Raw genomic sequence first — 21,621 nt, 5'->3', positions numbered from 1 at the left:
ATACAGAGCCAAAATATCAAGCATCATTACAACCGCAACATGGTCATACCGTAACGATTCCTTTCGGGTTTCATAAAACAACTTCAACAAAAAAAGAGAAACAATAGCACAAAAATCACCATGCGCCTCCACCGATATACTTACCGGTTACCATCCGGTCCGTAGCCATTCTTTCACACAGCATTCGAGGCGTAATATTCGACGACCGAAAGAAGTTGAACATAAAAATATACGATACTATTGTCGTTTCGTTATGATTCATTTCTTTTTACAACATTTGCTTATCGAGGCGCGCCATACGCAGCAAAGGAAAGCCGCCGCCGGGTTTTTCGGTCGCGTTTCTTCCTATCGGCCCTGCTTTGATGTTACATTACACGGGTCGATCCTGCAATATTAGATCCCTTTTGCCGTACATACCTACTATACTATTTATCTTCTCTGTTTCTACTTTGTGCTAGCTATTCTGCACACGTACTCACTCACTCCCTTTTTTGCGGTTTAGTACAAAAAATGCTTACTTGAAGAATTGATGATTGGATGATCGACCAAGAAACGGACGTTTTGGTGGCATTGAACCCTCTGCTGATGTCTGCTTGCAGTTCACAAACAAGGGTTTTGCCAATCCCAACACTGTTTGTTTCTCATTTTTCTTCGCATCGTGTGTTTTCATTATATTTCTCCCATTACCTTATTCGTTACACACTTTCGTTGCTTTTACTTTACATACATACAAATACCATAAAAATGCTCAGCAATTCCATTGTAAATATGTATTGTGTATGTATATCAAAGTGATGTGTATATATATAAGTCCATATTTTTCTTTGCAAACAGTTTACTTTAATCCAGTTCACTCTTTTCACTTCGCACTGCAAAAGAAGATGTTAAAAAAAACCAATAGAGAATAGGTATAAGAATACTCTTTCATGTAGGTATTCTCTAGTGAACCATACAGGCCTACAAAACGATTATTTGAATGTGTTCGTCTCGATCATACGGCCTCGCCCATTGGTTTAGTATACCAAAAGTCGTGAATCGGATCCGCAAATGTTTCGCAAGCGTGGTAGCAAGGAATAACTATCCGTCTACTTGGTAAAAATAAGTCAAATGAACTATTACTTAGTATGCACGAACTACAAGCTCCGTACCGTATGAAGCACACAAAAATATCATTAAATATGCTTCCGTTTTGTTCATTCGATGATGTCGATGATCTCTGAGACAACAACATTACAGTTGTTTGAACTACCCTGTAAATGCAATACTCTACCTTTTCTTCATCTTGGCATTGGCAAGAACCCTCAGTTAGCTAATGCATCCATACTCAAAACATTACATTATTCAACTCATATCGATTTTACTTTTTATCCAGTTGCGGGCATTTTAGGGAAACCTAAGCTTCCGGGGAACCGTCGTAGAAAACGCTTTGACGGGCGGACCAGTGTACTATGCTAAAGAAGTTCGAAGTGACACTGGAGAGTAAGCGACCAGTGGAACGATGCAAGAAACCGTGAGAGACTATTTTGAGCTGGAAGATAGTAACTATCATTTAGTAATTCTCATTAATATTCTTTCTTCGTCAAAAAACCTCGACGATAGGCATAGGACACTGACCACGCATAAATTATTCATTTTGGATGCAACAACAAAATAAATGAAGAACATCGTTTCTCTCTCTCTCTCTCTCTCTCTCTCTCTCTCTCTCTCTCTTTCTCTCTTTCTCTCTCTCTTTCTCTCTCTCTCTCTCTCTCTGTTACACTCTCATTCTTTCTCTACCTTTCACTACAGTTTCTATACCATTCCACAAACAATATTCATTCGCAAGCACTTTGATGACAGCTTTGGAACGTTGTGAAATGCCAACCAACCAAATTCACTTTTCACCACAATGACCCTCTCAAGTGAAGTACTGCAATTGAAATGAAGCTACAGAAAGGGTCAATTGAAGATACAAGAGCAACACTTGCAGCTCTCACCAGATATATGAACAACTCTTAACTAGTTGATTCGGATCCATTTTCGCTACTGATAAAATAAAAATAGATTGACAAAAAAAATCTAATCAATAAACCACCTTTTAAAAAGGTGTTGTTAACATACGAAACCGTTACAAACACGAAACTCTAAACAAATCCTCATATTGATACACATTCACTTTCCATCTTTCCATCTGCATATTTGTTTGTTGTTGATCAAATGTTTTTCAATGACCTACTTATTGCGACATTGCATCTTCATTGATTGGATACAATTTTCTGTTCTGATTTTCAAATTCTTTCGAATAACACAAACTTATCTCGAGCGTTCTTCTCTACAATTTTGGTTCCCGTTTTCAACTAGGAACTAAAGATAAATTTCTTTCTTATAATATTGCATCTTTTTTAATTAACTTGCCCTGCTCTACGATGTCTCTCAACTTAACACAATCAACACGTAGTAAATGAAAGCATTTGCAACAAGCGCGTAATAAATCAAAATACATATAATTGATTGCAATTGTCTATGTTATGTTCGGCAATATTCGTTTCTGCTCCTTCTTCTTTGCGCGGAAGCTTGTGTAGCTTTGCTCGTATATGTATATATGTGTGTATATGTATGCATGTACTTGTTTCGCTAAATTTCGTTATTATTTGCTTCACTAACTAAGTGTATAAATAATAAATAATCACCTAAACACGAAAGAACAAGGCCACTGTGCAGGAGGAAGCGTATTTTTTGTTACCATTTTCTCAACGAAATTCTCCTTGATGTTTTCCTCTGCTTGTTTACTTTAGCTCATTACCACCGAAACCGAAACGCTTGTCTACCGACTTCCGTTTTCCTCATTGGCATTGTCTCAAGGCGGAAAATCTGATGTCCACGTTGATGGCAGGAAAGGGGGAGAGAGGAGGGAGAGGAGGTAGGGCAAGGTTAGAACACAACAAACTCGGACCATAGTTGAAGTTGATCTTCATTTTCCGAGAGTTGGAACGTCACAAGCGAAACAAAACGAAACGCCAACTTCCTTTGTTGCTCCAAGCTGCTCCATCAACGTTTCCGCTAACAGAAAACGGGGAGAGTGACTGAATGCATAAACCCTAGGGAAGCGAAAGTTTGAGGATTGATTGGTCGCCTGACACAGGATCGGAACGTAGCGCAACACGGCAGACACACATCAGAAAAAAGAAAGGTCGAGCAAACGATAAGCAAAAGATGATACACAAAGCGTGAATAAACTCTCGAACGAATGTCAGAGGTGATGGGTCGATCTAACGCGCAAGCAATATTTGAAGCCGGTCGGCCGGGCAAGATAGTAAATAGGAAACAAGATTAACAATCGAGCTCTCTAGCATTGCTGGAAGTTTAGCTAATGCACACACACACATACAAAAACGCGAAACACTGTGCGGCCTCTATATCCTTGCCTCCGAGTCCTTGCTTCTCGGTTTATCTAATCTTAGTCCACCCGTCGTTTGGACGGCGGTACCAGGTGAAGAGGCAAGGCTGTCGGTAACTCATTGCCATCCATTTTGACGTTGATTAAATGCATCGCCAGAGCAAACTCTTCGATGTCCAAGAAACCATCCTGATCGTAGTCGGAGAGCTTCCAAATCTTACTCAGGACGTTGTTCGGTAACTTCGATTTGATCAGCTCCGACTTGGCCGCTGGGAAGGTGAGCGGGGGTGGTTGTTCGCAAGGTAAGTATCGGCAGTTTATCACAGCATAGCACCATCAAGAACAGCGGCGAATCGTCATCATCCAAAAAAAAGTGGAATTAATTTTGGCGTACGGGAAGAGAAAAGAAACAGAAATCAGAAATCATTAGTAAACGGTATTATACCCATCGACTGATTAATCGATTCAGAGAGCGAGGACACCGCAAACGGCCAGAAGAAATACGATTTTGAAAAAAAAAACCCCGCCATTGGTTGAGATTGCAGGTTGACCTAGCTGACGAAGATATTGAACCGTTAAGCTGAAGATGATAATGATACTTACCGGCACCGGAAATCTTTCCATCAGTCGGTTGAAGTGACTCGAAGATGGGATCCGTTCGGGCACGATCACGATTGCATATCCAATCCACCTCACCATACCCGGCATCGATTCCTTCGCCCTTCCGGTACCCAAACGGTGAAACGACGTCTTCCACCCCGTCGAAGGCGCCTCCTAAAAATTGTTCCAAGCGAGTGGTGGTCGTGGTCGAATAAAGTTCATGTATCATGTGTCAGGAAGTTGAAAAGGAATATAAACGAGAAAAAAGAGAAAGAGAGAAACATTTAGCAAATGCGAAAACAAACTCATCAAACTCTAACAAGGCGGAAATGAAAAACGGAGGTCTTGTTCTACTTTCCAATATTTTCTTGTCTACTTATTTGTGTTTTTCCTCCCATTGCTCTCTAGCAATTGTCAGTCGTTTCTTTTATATTTCCCCACACATTACCTAGGTTAAACACCGCATTTGACACGCACCATAGCATAAACCTTACTATCAGTAGTAGTGTACATCCTTAACAACAGCCTAACTCTCTCATGTACAGTTTACCACTGGAACAGGACAAAACACAAACGATGGACACATCATTTTCGAAAAACGACGACGATAACTCTCACACTTGTCCGTATGTATGAAACCCTTAGGACATATAACATCAGGCCAAAATGGGGAAAGATTTGCTTGTACAGATAATAATGTGCTGTAAATGTGTAGTGATGTTACTACTAGATACAATATATAAACACCAGCCACCAGACTAGAAACCCAGTACCTAATGTTTTTTTTTCATAAAAAGCAAAACACAAGGAAAACAATGGCACGGACAAAAATACATATATAAACCAAATGTACGCCAGAGTACCAAAAGCGAAGCAAACGTAATAATGAGAAAAAGGAAAATTTTGTTTTAATTTTTAACACTTTGAAAAGCAAATAGCCATAGTTAGACAATAATTGAAATTTATTCAAAAGCATAACGTTTCAAGCGTATTTTATAAATTGTATACGACTACGGGTGCAAGCAAAATGATGAAACGATGAGAATAGATCCCGAAATTAGGCACATATGAAGAATATGAAATGATATTGTGTAAACATTGGTAGAGAATATAAAAACATTCGAACCTTTCAGCAGAAGATGGTCCAAAAAGTTTGTTTCCATCGTCGACCCATTGCTTTGTCCTAGAAGCCAACGTGTTTAAAAAGGTAGAAAGCAAACAAAATTTTTTTTAAACTCATCATGCCCCAAAAATACGTATTATGCGGGGTTATGATATAAAATTATACGATAGTTTGAAAGCATTTTCATGCATTTACAACACTTTAATATGACGTCCTTAAAGCAGTACGGGGAAATTTGAGAAATTAAAAAAATGATATCTTTTAATAAAAATCAAAATGTTGATCTAATTAAATACAACATAAAGGATCATATGAATGCAGACATTTTTCACCTAGCGCAACAATAATATTTCTTGTGTTGTAGTGTATCGATATCACAATCAAGAACCAAACACAGGAGAAAATCAGGTACCAAACATAAGGACCAAAATATAAAATAACTTATTGGGTATATACTTGGTAGCCTTGGTTCAAAAGTCCAATATGTATCATGACCTTAGAAATAATTAGCAAAAATTTGGACACACATTTTAAAAAAGGTTTACTGCTGGTGGTGATGCAGCCAGCATCAAACCTGCAACAGGCCAAAATTTGTTCAGCACTGCAATTGAGCAAAAAAGGAAGGAAAACTGAACTAAACCGTTTTCACATCTTTTCACTTCCAACACTACCAACAGCAAAGCAGAGTGGCGAACGTTCTTTAGATATATTTTGTTATTTTCCTTTCCTAGCATTTTTTAACAAATGAAAAACTATCCAGACCACTTGTCAGATTCACTGTCTCTACTATACGGAACATCAACATTCCCAGAACCTGGTTAGCAGAACCGTACACCTTTATGTGCAGACAGACGGAAGATGAATTTGACGAAACGGTGACATGGCTCTACAAATACCACCAATGACCTCGAGGATAAATGAAAACATAAAAACACAGCACCACACAAGTCTTCGTTCTATCACGTCTACCAGAGGTTTAAAGTCGGAAATGATATACTTTGACAAGCGTGAGGAAAGCTTTTGCGACATCAGTGCCTTTTGTTTTTCAAAATCGATATTAAGAATACCGGTGTCCTTAATCCTCATTTGATGTGCGAAAGATAGTTTTCTTTGCAAAACAAATAAATTCGCTTACACTTTGAAATGGAATCTTTGAATGTACTATAAACCACAAAATAGTGATGATTTTTATCATTTAAATAAATTATTATCAAGCAGTGGAGAGCAAAAACAATATATAATGTAAACTTTGTTACACAAGGCATACAACGCTAACACTACATTGGTAAATGATGAATACTGAACAAAACGAAAGAATCAAATAGAGGCAAATATTTCTTGTCATTCAATATTTCTCAATTATTACTGTATTCATTAATTTATTGATTGATCATTCATGCTTGTAGGCCATGACATATACCTCAATATAAATTTACTACAGTTCAGTTGTGCAAAGCTACTAAATTGGTTTTAATAATTTATTAATTTACCACAATGTTCATTGATCTAAACTATTAATTAAAACGAAACAATAATAAAAGCTTAATATTCAAAAACTGCATTTAACAAAACCACAAAAATCATTACCTTGTTTCTCTCATACGAAAGAAATGTAGCAGTTTGTATAGATACCACTGCATGGACAAAAAACACCACACGATGTAAGCGACCGCCTAAATTAGTACGATCTATTTTTGTTGCATTTTATATGTGTACCAAGATTAAAAGGGGTTATGGCTAATTCTGGGTGATACTAAAAAAAAGGCAAAATAAGCGCAAAACCGAGTTACCTTAGTACACTTGAACACCAACACTGCTATTAAGTGTTGTGTGATTTAACATTCAGCCACAGTGGCTAATGAGGGATCGCAATTTCGACACTTTATAATAACCCATTTAATTATCACCTTCATGTCCTTACCGCTCCTTACCGAGTAATGCTCAGTTGTGAACACTGGCTGGCGACAGAAGCGTTCATTGCTAGCTAAATGCGTTCATTGATTTATGGTCGATAAATGCTGTTTTGGTGATTAGGTGTTTGGCTTACGGTGTAATGAAGCCGATGTTGATTATGGAGCTTAAATTCATTAAAAAAAGGATACGGTACGTACCTTACTTACATCAATGCAAAAAGAGTTGTCAATGCAATGCAAAAAGAGACACGAAGCCAATTTAGGGATGCAAATGTAAAAATGTTTAGAAAGCATCTGTCGATTATGCTTTGGTAAAAAATAGAGTGTATATTCAAGAGAATCTCAATTCGATACTTTATGTGCTCAAGCCCTGTTAAATTCACTTTGGCTGTGTGGTAACATGAGTGAACCAAGTACATTGTTCAATGTAACGTGAGTAGTGGCATAGTTTGCATATACTTCAAATTAAATAGCTTCAGTATTTATTACGTTGAGTGCACTATTCTTTACGTAAATGCTGGCGAGCTATTCTATTTTATTCTCTGCATACATTTGAAAGCCTCTACACAAACACAAATCAATAGCATGAAAGCCGACCAAACAAAGCAAAAATCGCCTTTGATCGACTGATACATTCGTTTCATTCATTCGTTTCCAAACATTATTTCACCGATTAGTTCAATGGGGCACACAAAAACAAAATAGAGCACTACAAAAAACGACCCTATGACTAGGCGATTGATTTGATAAAATATATAAAAGTTTCAATCACAACAACTATCATAAAACCACATAATATGATTCTCATACACGAAAACTTACAAAAAAAGACACACAAAAGAGTTGTAACATTCAACCACATTTAGTATCGAAAAAGTATAGATCCGATTACAGGGCATACATTCCGAAGTAAATTCAGTAAAAGCAATTACTCATGAAAATCCTACTAAAAATTATCAGTCCATCTGCGAGGTTGAGCGTTAAGCTTCTCGTATCGAGCTAAGCATATTGTTTATCGTTTATGCTGTAATATTCAGCCCAATTCATAGCATTTATCTTTTCTCATCATTTCATAATTACGTAAAACGTTATTATTCATGGTATTGAAACAACGGTTCCAAAGCGATAATATATGTTCCACAGGATTAGCCATAAAGTTAACACCGTTCTAAAGTAAATTACGTTCCGGGGTCGTTACATTCAGTCCTGTCATCACAGACAGTTTGATGCATGGAAAGTGATCTTACGGTTTTCTGGCACGATACCTTACAGCAGCTACATCATTCGCAAAAATCATGCCTTGAATTATTAACAACAACGATGCTGCGGCATAAAAAAATGAAATAAACAAAAAAAATTGACCCAGGCGTCATTGTCTTCTTTTATTGATGTAACGTTCACATTTCCAGATGAGTATACACGGGAAGAAAAAAGCTTTAAATTCAAATTCTACCTTCATTCTACGCGTATGATGTTTTAGCGCTGGAATTTTTCATGCATGACCAAAAAAAAATTTGACTAAAAGTACTACAAAAAGTGGCAATTTGCAAGCGATCTTGAGCGAATGCTAATATCAGTGAAAACGGTTCGATCTACGGATTCCTTCTGCTGCTGTTCCATTCGGGTTTTACGACGAAACCACCAATAGGACGCGATTGATTCGCGAGAGTTGCTGTGAAAGAATCTCAAGAAACGTTTTTCCCACCACACACGCACATCGGGGTTCACTCTCGTGACATCGGTTGTTAATGTCGTATTAGTGTTTTCTTCTTGTTTTATTTAAAATAGCTTAGCACGGTTCACAGACTAGAGGAAATTGCTACAAAACACAACACCACCACCACATCGGTTCGGTGGTTTGCTTAAACGTGTGCCGCGGTGAATAAGACACCCATTACCTAACGAGAGACGATGAACAACTTCATCCCGTACCTCCCGTATCCATACATCCCTTAAACATTGGTTATGTTCTTTAGGACTTTTTCCAACCTACACGAGATACGCGCGCAGAGGAGAAGCCTTAACGAAAATTGCCAATCAATCACGTGCGTGCAACGTTTCTCCACCAACCAGTACACAACGTCGTTCCGTTGCTCCCGCAAAACGCACCGACCACTTCGTACTTGTCGTCTCTTACTTGGTTCGAGCCGTTTGATTTTTATTGCAGTAAGAACGTTTATAAAAACTGCTGCGAGGAAAAAAAAACTCCCCGAGCCGGAATTCCACTTCAGTTACTTTTGCAGCGCAAAAACTGTTTTTCTCCAATTTATTTTTATTTCATTTTGCTATTCATTGGTTTGTTCAATGCTACAGTACAATTCTATTCTATTAGCTATTACCATAAAATGGGGCACTTGCCGGTACGTGAAATTGTTTTATAATATACCTTTTGCGACTTCAAGCGATAAAACACTGTGTGATGGGTTGTGTTAATGGCAATTTTCGAATATTTCATTTGATTTGCCATTTTCGCACGATGTGCTGGTATTGCTTTGCTCTTCAATTTCTTGATAGATTAAGCAACGTAACACCGTAGTTGATATTTAGCAGTGCTAGCAAATATTAGGGCAGATATGATTAAAAATGCAACACATTTACCGTAAGATAATACTGCCCCATCCCATGTGCTTTCTCCGAAGTGATTGTGCTTGTCATGCTTGGAAGTAAAGTAAATAACCAAACTGACAGGTGAGTACAACAATTAAGCGCCTTAAGGTAGCAAGACGGTGTAAGCAACAAGGAACTGCTATTATATAGAAGTAGGCGACCGGAAAGCAAAATATCGCCCCAATGGACACCATCGAAAGCATCCTTGAAACCCGCAATCCACCCACAAACGACAGCACAGTTTGATGGATGTGTGTTGTTTGTTCTTTTGTGGAAAGTTAGTGTGCTGTGGCCTGATAAACCAGGCGTGTGTCGTCCGTGATGTCCCCAAAAAGCAGCGTTTCCAAATAGACCAGTGACACCCTACTACGGTTGAATGGTTGCGCCCATGGTTCAATGATTCATCTTCACGATGCCGAGATTGCAAAACTTTTGTTTCTGTTTTATTCAATTCCATTTTCAACTAAATATCGCGCATCCAATCTTCCAACACTTTCATATCACCCAATTATCGACGTTAAAGTTATACCGTTTTCAATATGCACACTATTTCTTCATGCAGTCCTGCCTTCGAATAAAAGTTTCAATAGAGTCTAGAAAACTGCTTCATTTGGCATCTCACAACTATGGAACTAACAAAATATTGAACCTATTGAAACAGGAAGACTACTTATTCTATATGCGGAATGACATTAAGTATTATCAAATACTACGCCTTCCATCTGATGCTAGTCATATTTCCTTTTTACTGAGTTTTGTCAATTGTTTAAATAGATTTCAGAAATAAGTTGTTTCATAGTTTAGGAATTCAATATAGCGATTGTTAGTACAAAAACCTAAACAAACGTTACATTCTTACTTAGAATGGGACAAAAAATGTCAAGGCTGAATGAATACACTACCGAACTAGAAACTCCAGCGAGATAACATCTCGGAGTAACAGCATTGGGAAAGGCATCATCAATACTTATATCAAATAATAAATATGTTCTTCCTCTTCACTGGCTGGGGACAATTTACAGACATACTGTCAATTATCACACATTTTATTGCTACGGTATTGCACTCTCGACGTACATGGGCGAATTCAGTATAATCGTGACGTAAAAAATAAGCTTACTAGTCTACTACCTCTCCAGTGAACCAGAAATTATAAGGGAACAAAATGGCACTGAAATGAAATCTTCACTTAATCACATATATCCCCAGATTCGTACCAAGTACGGAAGCTGTCCGAAAAGTCGACAAACAGATCGTCACGTACGAAAACATCCCTCCCCCTCCCCCACACTAGTACGGCAGACAGACCGACAGACAGATACACAGACCGACAGACGCCAGCATCAAAAGAAATTCGCACGTCACAAGACACACTGGTAGCACGAGCAGCTGCGTACAGTTCTGCAGTAAACAGCACCAACATGCATCCTGCAGAGTCCCTCAATCGGGCCAGGGATGTGTGGGATGTGTGGGCGCAATCTAACAAATGCTATGCTTCGGATATTCCGGTGGCATGGAGAAGGAGGAAGCGAAGATAGTTCATAGGAGAAAGAATGAGGTCATTTTTTTGTTAGTACAGAAGAAAAAAAACTACTCCCGAAAGTAGTTGGGCCACAATAAGAGTCGGCTGTTTGCTAACAGCACGGGAAGGTCTTTGCAATATGAAAACCTTCTCCCTCCGTTTGAAATGCACACCCACTTCCAGTAAATACGGCAGATGACCACTAAAACAATATTCGCATGGGCAGAGGTCGCACAATACGACAAAATGTTTTCTTAGTTCGCTCGTACCTAGAGAGTACAGCAGAGAGAGAGTGTTTGCTTTAGCTAGACACGCCCGAATTCTGACCATCGCGTACAATGGTGGAAGATTCAGTGGACGGTCAAACTTCATTAGCATGCAAACAGCATACCTACCCGGCAGCTTTATGCTAGCACTACGTACCGTCCGTGTCCGTGTGTAGGTAGGAAAGTACCACGCGTTTGGTGGCTCGTTGATGGGGAAAATTGAAAAATTACCCCCCTGCCGATGACGGGCACCACCGTAGTGCTACAACAGCTTTTGTCAGCTTTTGAGGTTTCCCAAAAAATTTAGCTTTCTACTCTTTGTTGCCCCCGTCGTGCAGCAACGTGCCGGGTTGAACTTCCGACTCCAGAGGGATTTAACACTGGTAAAGTTGCCTTCATTGTGCCAAAAAGGGAACTGCAAAAATGAACGTGCCAGTGTACTACTACCGAAAGCGGAAAAGTAATGAAATATTATGAGCAACAAACAGGGGGAAAAAATTACAAAGATGAGCCAAAAAATGACACTGGCACACTGCACTGAATAATTAATACCGCAAAACCTACCCTTCTCCATGGCCGTGCGATCGTACAGAAAATGGTGCAAAACAAATAGCGGGTAACTGGTTTACTGGATATCCTCCAACCCCTAAATATCTTCTATTCTTCTCATCACCATTAATTCTGGCCATAGTCACGCGCATTTGCCTGTTGCCGCAACTATCCAGCATCCGGCAGACATTTCCGTATCCGGGAACCATTGCGCTAATGTAGAGTGTTTATGTAATTTAAAACAAACACACACACACACTCTCTCTCTTTCTCTTCTATTCTTTCGCGTCTGCTCAAGGCAAAGGAAAAGTTAAGCCAACACATGAAGCCGTTTGGAAGAAAACAAAAGCTAAGAACAACGATACCGAAGAATATGCTCGGGAAGCAATTCACTTTACAGGAGCATGCACCCAAACAAGACGACCTCGCCCTAGATGACAGTTTCACACTATGAGCGGCCAAAGACAAATTTTATGCGCGAACATGTGGCATCCGATCGCAAACGTTGCCATTGTGCACGTGCACGAAGAGCCTTCTCTCAGCTACTATGCTATTGTGCCATGTTGTTACAGCTTCCACTGCACAACTGCGCACACATCACCATTTTCCCATCCATGCTTTTAGGAAGTGCAGAACGAAAAACGTTGCCCATTACATTGTTCCTGCTAGTGGTTTGCATTTTTGACTTAAATTTCTTTGAGTCAACAGGCGTCCATGTTTTAAGTTTGGAATTGCATTACGATGTGTAAGAAATACGGTGGTCAAGCCATTGTTTATTAATTTAAAAAAAAGGACTTTAGTTTCGGATAAAAATTTATCGAAACATTTTAAATAAGGCTTAACCAATCAGAATTGGAGAACTCTATGTGTTAAAATGCGATAGAATAATTGCTACAATTTGCAGTTTCAATTTAGTTCAGTTCAATTTCAAATGGTCAAGCAATTTGAGACCATGAAGGCGGTACCGGAACACTAAAAAACATAAAATCTTCCACGCAAATTGATAAGTTCTTCCGCAAGAACACAAGAAGAAGTGGTAAACACTATGATAAATTTAATGTGAAAGACGGCAAGCGACAGTACCAAAGGTTTATAGGTCGAGATTTTGTGCAACGAAGAACATTAAGCAAAAAGAAAGTCATTCTAAAATTGACTGGAAAAACATGTCTCTGTTTCGGTTACAATTTGCTTGCAGTAAACATGACGTCGTAATCGCAAAACTTAAAAATGGAAATTAATTATTAAATTCCATTCAACTTTATTTACAGCTTTTATCGTATATTTTGACGGTCATATAACAACACAATTGGCTGGTCTGTAGTCTACTGTAAAAAAAAAACAATTTGACTTCTTTCGATAAAATTCGAAAAAGTTTTAATCAACGTAAAAGCAACAAAATCTTTTCTTTGCTGTTTTTCTACTACACGAAACTTTGCTTCATTTTTTGTTAAATTATCAAACCACAGCAATGAAACACGCGTAACCGCCAACAGGGATTTAAACCATTTTAGGCAAGAAAAGTAACAGGAAACCCCAAGGGCATTCGCTACCAAATAGCTTGATGGAACATGCCGAAACCATCCCTAGTCAACAACGGGCACATCGACAGTAAAGATCGATTATTGTGCTCGTTGGAGAAATTCTGGTTTTTACTTCGGTAAGACTTTCGTTTTCAATGTTATTTGTTCACGCGCAGGCAATACCTAACGCATTAGAAATGTGTAACGACTAAATTTACGGGTCACTTGATATGTCCCGACCGACAACAGGATACGGTTCTGGGCGGTTATGAACTTAGCTTCACATTCTTTTTAGTCATTCTTCAGCATACAAAATCAAACGTCGTCTGTTCTTCATAACCATGGACCTACCAGTTGGGCGATGGGTTGGTTCGTGGCGACAATTGAAAAAGGTACGATAAATGAAAGAAGCAGCAAAAAATAAAATACGTATCCCCTGTCAGCATATCCATCCAATAGACTACAATTTTGACAAAACCCAACTCCCGGGCATACAACTCCAGCTCCAGCAATAGCAAACACGATAAGATATCATAACGACGGTTGACATTGGTTTCTGCTTTGTTCGGACCCATAAATAGGACAAAACAGAAGCACACAAATGCAAAAGAAGACAAAGTGAACCTTCGGAAGCAAATTTTCTTTCATCTAAAACTGTTCAAACATGGGAGGAAAAAGTTTCTATTAGCGTCTGCTATTACTTTACCTTTCCTTCTTCATCCATTGAATGAATGTTGGGAAAAACGATGGAGAAAAACTTACTTCATCGTGCGAGTAAATTGATATAACAAAGTATTTCAACTAAGCACAATGAAACATAAACGTAGTTATTTCAATTTTCGTTCCGGTGACAAGTGATGAATCCCATTTTCAAACTCTATGTTCAAACACGAAACAGTATATTGTTACGAATCCTAATGTAGCTAAACAGAACACAAAACTAAAGGATATTTAAAGTAAATCCATTGGCATACTCTTCTATTCAAGGGATCCTAACATCCAACCCTTATCAATACACGACACATACGCGATTGAGCATGAGGATGTTTACATTCAAATCGAAAAAAAAGCCAAATCTCCACCAACCAACATATTGTTGTAGTTTCATTTAGCAATTTATGTGTAATGCTCTACTCCATTACAATGAGATGTAGAATGATAATATGCAGACGAAAAGGAGATTGAAAAAGGCACACAAATTGCATCTGCTAAACAGGCTGCTGCTACCACATATTCATGCTTCATTCACCACAACCTACACCAACAATGTGATAAAGCTATTTCCTTGTCGTTTTGTCACCCCTAGCGAAATCACTTCAGTGTCACCCAGATTCGGCTACTTTTTTCTTCAATTTTGATCTTTGATTTTTTATACACACATTCTTCATACAGCTCCTTATGACAATATAACCGAAACGCTTGACACAAGTACCACTAACACGGCACGCACGATGCCAGACGACACGTTCGTGATGATTCTGGGGATTTTTAGAATAAAAAATAAAAGCAATAACCACCGAAACACACATCACAACAATACCGATTCGGAGTGAGATACACAGGCATAAAGAAAGTGTGTTTTTGTTGGGTTATCTTTGATTTGTTCCAGATTGTGCACACACTTTGTAACGCAATGATAGGAAGAACAAATATAACTCCTTAAACAAGGCGCGGGTTATGTTTGCAATGAAAGTGGAACGGTAATCAAACAAAACTATATTACTACAAAAAAACGTTATCCTATCTGGCTTCGTTAAGTATCATCACAATCCTAGCGAATCTGCAATTCATAAAATTATTAGTTGTTATCAAACCTCACAAAGGGGAACTCACCTACGCCAAGCAGAATGGTTACATTGTATTTTTGTTTTTCTTTTAAAGCTGCTCGGCTTTACTGACATTTGAAACGATTATGAGAAATGTGGTTCGAACAATGTTTTGTTTTAAAAACAAAAAAAATAATCCAATGTTTTTCTATTACTCTTGGATGCCTTTCAACGGACAACAACATTATGCAAGTTTTGAAAACATTGGAAACTTTCGTTCCAGGCGCACGTAGCATCTCAAACCGTTAAAAAAATACATTCACGATCAAGTTTAATAACATACGCACTCAAACACATGTCTGTGGGTAGGATACATGCATCGTCTGTGCATACCTTTAGGATAAAAGCTGAAATAAAATAGACAAATGATCGCCAGGCTGCAGAAAAACTTAGTCACGAGACATAACTCACTTCCGTATTTTACACGCCGTTCCATTGAGGGTGATTTCAATGGAATTCTCAATATAACTTGGAAATGTTGTTATCATAGCTATTTGACGCACATCATTCATGGAGAGACTTTCTGTACATCTTCTTACACCAATTTGTTCTGCACTTGACAAAGTTTACCATGAGGAAACGCCGATAGAAAGTATTTCCTTTGCAAGTGCCTGTTGGAGGTGTACATCATAATGTCCCAGGGAAAATATCCAGCAGTGCTGGGCACGACATACCAGTGGCAAATCACTGCTTACTTCTGGTCACAGGTGTAGGAGCATGTATTCAACGATATCTGCACAGTTCCCAATACCCACTGAGGTGCTCTAAGTGCCAACACATGGCGGTGCTTAGTCAATCCTCTCCATCTATTTACCATTATAATATCAATAGATCCCACGTCAATGTCCCATCGGACACACAACATATGGTGATAGGTGAAGTACTTTCAGACGTGATGGTCCACTTAAACGCCACAAGTAGGATGATTTTTTTTTATTTTCTTTAAATAAAATATACATCAATGATCATGGAATTTTCATTTGGTTTTTCACTATACTAAACAACTGTAACTTGCAGATGGTAAACAAAAAGTTGAGATAAAAACATTTAATTTATAATGATTCAATCCTTTCATTAAACATTTCAATTAAAACATGTAGAATTGTGACAAGAAAAGAGAATCGCTGTGGGAGGTAAAACAGTTTCTGTACGTAGCTTCTTCACAGCTGGTGTTCGGATAAGTTAAGAAACAAATACCTTAAACACGCAAGTTTGCGCACACTCTTTTTGATGTAACACAAGTATGTTAGCACATTGCACATGAAGAATAATGAAAGTTAGTCACGAATAAACTTTCGCACAAAAAAAATCGCACCTTAGCCATATAACGAAATAGGTATAGAAACGAATCGGTATGACTAACTAATTTAGTAATGACTAAAAAAATAAAGAACTTTCTATTACAACTTTCATATCATATCTCGTTCTGATAAATCTATACAACATCTTCCTAGTAATACTTATTCCTTATTTGAAATAATACTTTGCAGAGGGCAAAAGTGATAAAAGAAGTGACATATGAAATCAAGCGAATCACATCACATTAGTTTCCTATTTCACTGTTCCAAATTCATAATAAAAGCCCATAGAGAAAATGAAATTTTGATATTTGTTATAGTGTATAGCATATAAAAAATATAAAATAGTTGTATTTTTTTTTGTTCTTTCTGGAAACTATAATCGGTCAATCTGAATTGCCTTAACCTTATTTATCCGAACCTTAGGGAGTGTTGCTATTTTTTTGTATGAATGGCGGTGCCGCAACAACGTTTACCTCCCATTCACATTACACAAATCATAAGTAATACAAACATATATTTTTTGTTATTAACTACATGTGTATATTCAAATTCATATGAATCCAAACTAAGCCAATGAACATTTTATTGTTCCTAATAGAAACATGTAAGGTTTTTTTTACCATATCCGTCAAACGAACTACCCTGGGAACAACGCATAAGCCATTTCATTTTGAAGAGTAATAGACCGTGAATTTGCTTTGACCGATAACGGACTGTTTGTCGCGCTGCAAATACGCGCCTGATCCACCACTGAAGCCGACAACGTTTACAAGATATTCTACAGCTATTATCATTTTGGGATTTTTCGCCACTATGATAAAAAGAACATAATTGTTTCCGCTGTGTTGAAAACGCTAAGCAACACACACAATTGACACCTAAGACCCTACCCGTGTGCACAAAAAATATGACCATTGTTAAACATTACTACATTACTCATCCGTTACCTCCAACATTTCGACACAAAATACTGTGAATCATGAATTCCATCGAAAATGACAATACAGCTCTATCTTTAATAAGCTTGTGCGTGATAACCTATGAATACGGTAGCCCATGTAATATATTTGTGTGTAATGGTTTTGGTTCAATTATCGGGATTGAAACGATATCGAAATTGATTTCAAATTTAACTTCTTATCAAATGTGTTACAACTGTATTCAATCCATACAACAACTTCATAAAAAAATAAACATCAATCAGTCAACATCAAACAGCAGTTCAGTATACAGAAGTAATCAAGAAATAAAATAATGTGTCGCAATACAAATTTCTCTTTCTTAATTAATACTCTCAAAACTTTGTCGGTATTTGGCATAATAATACACTAATGTGAGACTTGATTTATCAGTGATCTATATCTTTAGGGTATTGATCCAGATTCGGTCTTGCAACCGGTGGAAGTTTCGATCGCTTGAAACCCTTTATAAACTTCCCACATGAATGTTGTTCCTGACATCGCAATTTTGAGGCTATGTTTCCAGCATCAGCATGTCTATTCTTATAATTCGTCGTTCCAAAAATGCAATGCGCATGAATGGGCGACTACAAACATTCAATTGTTCAAGACCGCTTGCAAAACTGGTCACAACGCTCATTGAGCAATTTACAATAAATTGCTAACGAATGTGCGCCATTTGTAAGTGTTTTCCATGGACTCGCGAAACCCTCTTGCCTTTTAGCAGCCTTCATGCTTGATCAAGACGTGTGTCCGGTTCTAGTGCCATGCCTCAATGCTAAATCACCAAATGCATCTGACCAAGTAGACGCAACAAAACCAGTGGAGGCGGATGATCTAAGTATGTTCCCGCTTCCACTTATGTATCTCCGCCATTCGGTAGCAAAATTGCAAATGGAGCAAAACATAGCAAGTGAACGACCAATGCTGACCGATAAACAGTCTAACCACGCACAATGTCACATCGCCGCCATACAATGCTAATTGTGATCCAACGATCTATTCGTCGGCATGGATGTTGGTTTGAAATTAACATCATCGCTCTAATCGCCAATGCTGGTCGCCGGGTGGAAGGTACCTGTAGGATGAAATATGGCAAGAAGGCAACACAGATCCATCTGTGATAACGTCATACGAAGAGCTCTAGCAGATCTCGGCAGATCGGCAATCACGTAGCGTGAAATCAATGCAACATACGAATATATGTAGGAAAGCATACCAAAACATAGCTTCTTTTACGAAGATGGTCCAGTGCATTGGCTGAGCATGTCCCAAGCGATTTCATTCCTGAAAATGCTTACTGCTGATAAAAAATAAACCGAAATACAAACTAACCTTCATAACGATTATAAGCTGCCTTCGGTATGGAATTCGTTTTAGATAAACAACAAAACAAGATTAGTTATAAATACATTCATGCTGCTGGCGTGCGTGTATAAAAAAAATGTTTTGCTTGGATTTGAAAAAAATAAGCATGCAACTTTCCCATTCGTTTCGTTTTGTTCCTCTCCATGAATCAAATACTTCCATCAATTGGTTAGTTCTTATCTTCCCCTTTCAAGTGGATGTGTCCGTCGAGTGTGAAATAGAGAATCAGTATAGAAAAGATTACACAACATCTAATTGATTCTCTACAGAAAAAAGGCGTGCAATTATCCAGTCTTCTACTGATATGGAGTTCAATAACAAATGAAAAAGCGGACGACACTGTGTAAGTTGTACGTTTAAGTCGACTCTAATGCAGCAGTGACTAAAACCGGTTCCGTACACGCTGAAGCTTCAATGATAGCCGCTACTTAGTTGAGCTGTATCTTGTACCCATTCGCGCTACAAGTAGGCTATGCTTCAGCGAGTACTATGGCTCATTATCAGTGAGGAATGATACATTGGCCTTGTTGCTCGACAAAAGGGTTAATATGTTGTCCTCTTTCAACGCTGTTTTTGTCCTGGGCGACCATGTGTTGCAAGCGATGTACGAAATCTGCGTTGCCTCAAACAGCCCCGAGAAAGATTAGATAAAAGGGATTGAACTTCGTCATACGGTGTGTACGCGAGCGTACAACGCCCATAAAGTGTGGTGGGGATTGCGTAACTGTTGAACATCTGGAAGTATGTGTGTGTGTATGCGAGCGAAAGTACCTACCTTTGACCAGTGGCTCCGAAACCAACGACATCTCTTCCTGTGGAATCATGCTCATTAATCGAGCGATATCCACGGCCAGCATGCGGTCCACGACTTCCAGGAGCGGCATTTTAATCGAATGGAACTTGGTAAAGTCCTGATTAGCGAGCACTTCTTGCATTTTCTTTATGTCTGGCAGATCGCCGATTGACACCTGATGCTCCCGACAAACGCGATCGTAGATAGTGCCAAGATTTTTGATCAGCTCTTTTTTCTTGCTATCCTTGCCGAATATTGGCGGCATTTCTTTCCGTAGCTCCGAAACGAGATACGCATGCACTTTAGCTAGGCGAGCTCGCTTGATGAGATCGTTCAGTTTGCGCAGGGCTGCATTACGGGGTAGCGATTGCAAATCGCGGAAAAGATCTTGCTCTTCATCCTCAAACAGCCTTCGATTCACGTCGTACCGTAGCGGTTGATCCCAGAAGGAACCGATATAAACCCTTGCCACCTCCGGTGTCTGCAGTACTTTGCCAAGGGACCACATTAAAGCACCGTATACGCGCATTAGCTGTTGATGATCGATCATGTCCGCCTTGTTCAGCACTATCCGGATCTTGTCGTCGTGTCCCCTCAGTGCTTCGATCGATCGACGAAATTCGTCCGAAATGTCTAGCTTGTGTGCATCAAACAACAGTATAATGCGATCCACACGCTCTGCAAACCATTCTAAGACTCCGGTGAAATCGTAGCCTCTATCTACACGTTGCTTCTCGCCGGACAAAATACCGGGCGTGTCGACGATCGATATCGCTCGCAGCACAGGAGACGGTACGTGGGAACATTGGAAACGGTTAAGGAAAGCATTGCCATACTTTTCTAGCGGACGGAACTGTTTTTTCGGATCGACTACGAGCGCATTGCCCGGTATCATACCCTCCTTATCGTCATACATGACAGCAATAAAGCGATCCGTCGTGGGTTCCGGTCCGATCCGAATGCCGGGAAAATCACGTTCCAATAAATACCGGATAAAGGTGGTTTTACCAGTGGAATACTGGCCAACCAGGAGGATCATCGGTTTCGCATCGAAATCCGAGTCCTCCAGCTTCGGTGAGTGGAAGTCATGGAAATTGTAATGCTCTTCCAGCGGCAACAATTTACTACGGTAAATCTTTTTCAGCTCTCCCAACACATTTTCCACCACCTCCTCTGTTTTCGTTTCTCTTTTCAGCCAACTGAACATTGTGCCTGTTATTAGCGGATCGCGGCAATCCCGTAAAACACTTTCTACCGTGATAAAAATGCACTCTGACTCATCAACAGTTCGTCGAACCGGGAATTATGCGATGTATTTTAATACACTTTTGTCCAACAGGCTGCGAAACTTCGTTACTTAGTTTTAGCACCACTTCGAACGTTTTTCTTTACAGAGTCATTCGTAAATGTGATTTCACTTGGGGAATAATTATAGCAATGAGTAATGTGGAACGGTGGAAACGTCTGCCTTATCTATATAATGAGCCAGTGGATACCACACGAGTCCGAAATGAAAGCTAAAGCAATCGAACAAAGGATAACGAGTGAGGTTCTGGCTCACGACTGCACCGCAAGAACACCGCAGGAATTCGTACGTTTAAAACGGTTAACTTGGGATATTGGTCAAAGCTATTTGGAGTTTTCTACGGGAAAAAAGAAATCCAGACACATCACAATTGTCAAACTGCCTAAGAAGAAAAAAAAACAAAAACCACTGTCAAAAGTTGGCATTTTTTCGCCCCAACTCTATACCTGCTACCCAATGCGCAAAATTGGTCGCATCCGAGTCCGACGGCGGTCGAATGACCGTCCGTTCGACTGCCGTCGGACGTCGAAATACAGAAATCGTTGGACCCACCAGATGGCGCTTTACTCAAAAATTACATCAATGTCAAATT

General features: G+C 39.1%; 1 protein-coding gene across 2 annotated transcripts; it reads right to left on the bottom strand.

Moving 5' to 3' along the window:
• Nucleotides 1–230: 230 nt before the first annotated feature.
• Nucleotides 231–21,438, bottom strand: LOC125764136 (EH domain-containing protein 3). Of its 2 annotated transcripts, XM_049428037.1 has the most exons (5): nt 21,319–21,434; nt 19,706–21,140; nt 5,103–5,159; nt 3,980–4,150; nt 231–3,645 (listed from the first exon to the last, which is right to left on the bottom strand). In XM_049428037.1, exons 2-5 carry the CDS (start codon nt 20,928–20,930, stop codon nt 3,437–3,439), a joined length of 1,662 nt encoding a protein of 553 aa, XP_049283994.1. In that variant the 5' UTR covers nt 20,931–21,140; nt 21,319–21,434; the 3' UTR covers nt 231–3,436. The 2 variants fall into 2 exon arrangements, with proteins under 2 accessions (XP_049283994.1, XP_049283995.1); XM_049428038.1 differs by lacking the exon at nt 5,103–5,159 and having other exon boundaries at nt 19,706–21,438.
• Between the last annotated feature and the right edge of the window lie 183 nt (nt 21,439–21,621).

The sequence above is a fragment of the Anopheles funestus genome, chromosome 2RL, assembly GCF_943734845.2.
Source record: "Anopheles funestus chromosome 2RL, idAnoFuneDA-416_04, whole genome shotgun sequence".
NCBI lineage: Eukaryota > Metazoa > Arthropoda > Insecta > Diptera > Culicidae > Anopheles > Anopheles funestus.
The sequence above is the reverse complement of the archived record's forward strand: the minus strand, read 5'-3'. Positions and strand labels throughout refer to the sequence as shown.

Excerpts from the sequence above, each read along its gene's own strand:
- LOC125764136 (XM_049428037.1), bottom strand. The coding sequence starts at position 20,930 with ATGTTCAGTTGGCTGAAAAGAGAAACGAAAACAGAGGAGGTGGTGGAA. Across the intron at positions 5,160-19,705 it reads TTCGGAGCCACTGGTCAAAG|GACAAAGCAATGGGTCGACG; the intron begins GTAGGTACTTTC and ends GTTGGCTTCTAG. Across the intron at positions 4,151-5,102 it reads GGACCATCTTCTGCTGAAAG|GAGGCGCCTTCGACGGGGTG; the intron begins GTTCGAATGTTT and ends AACAATTTTTAG.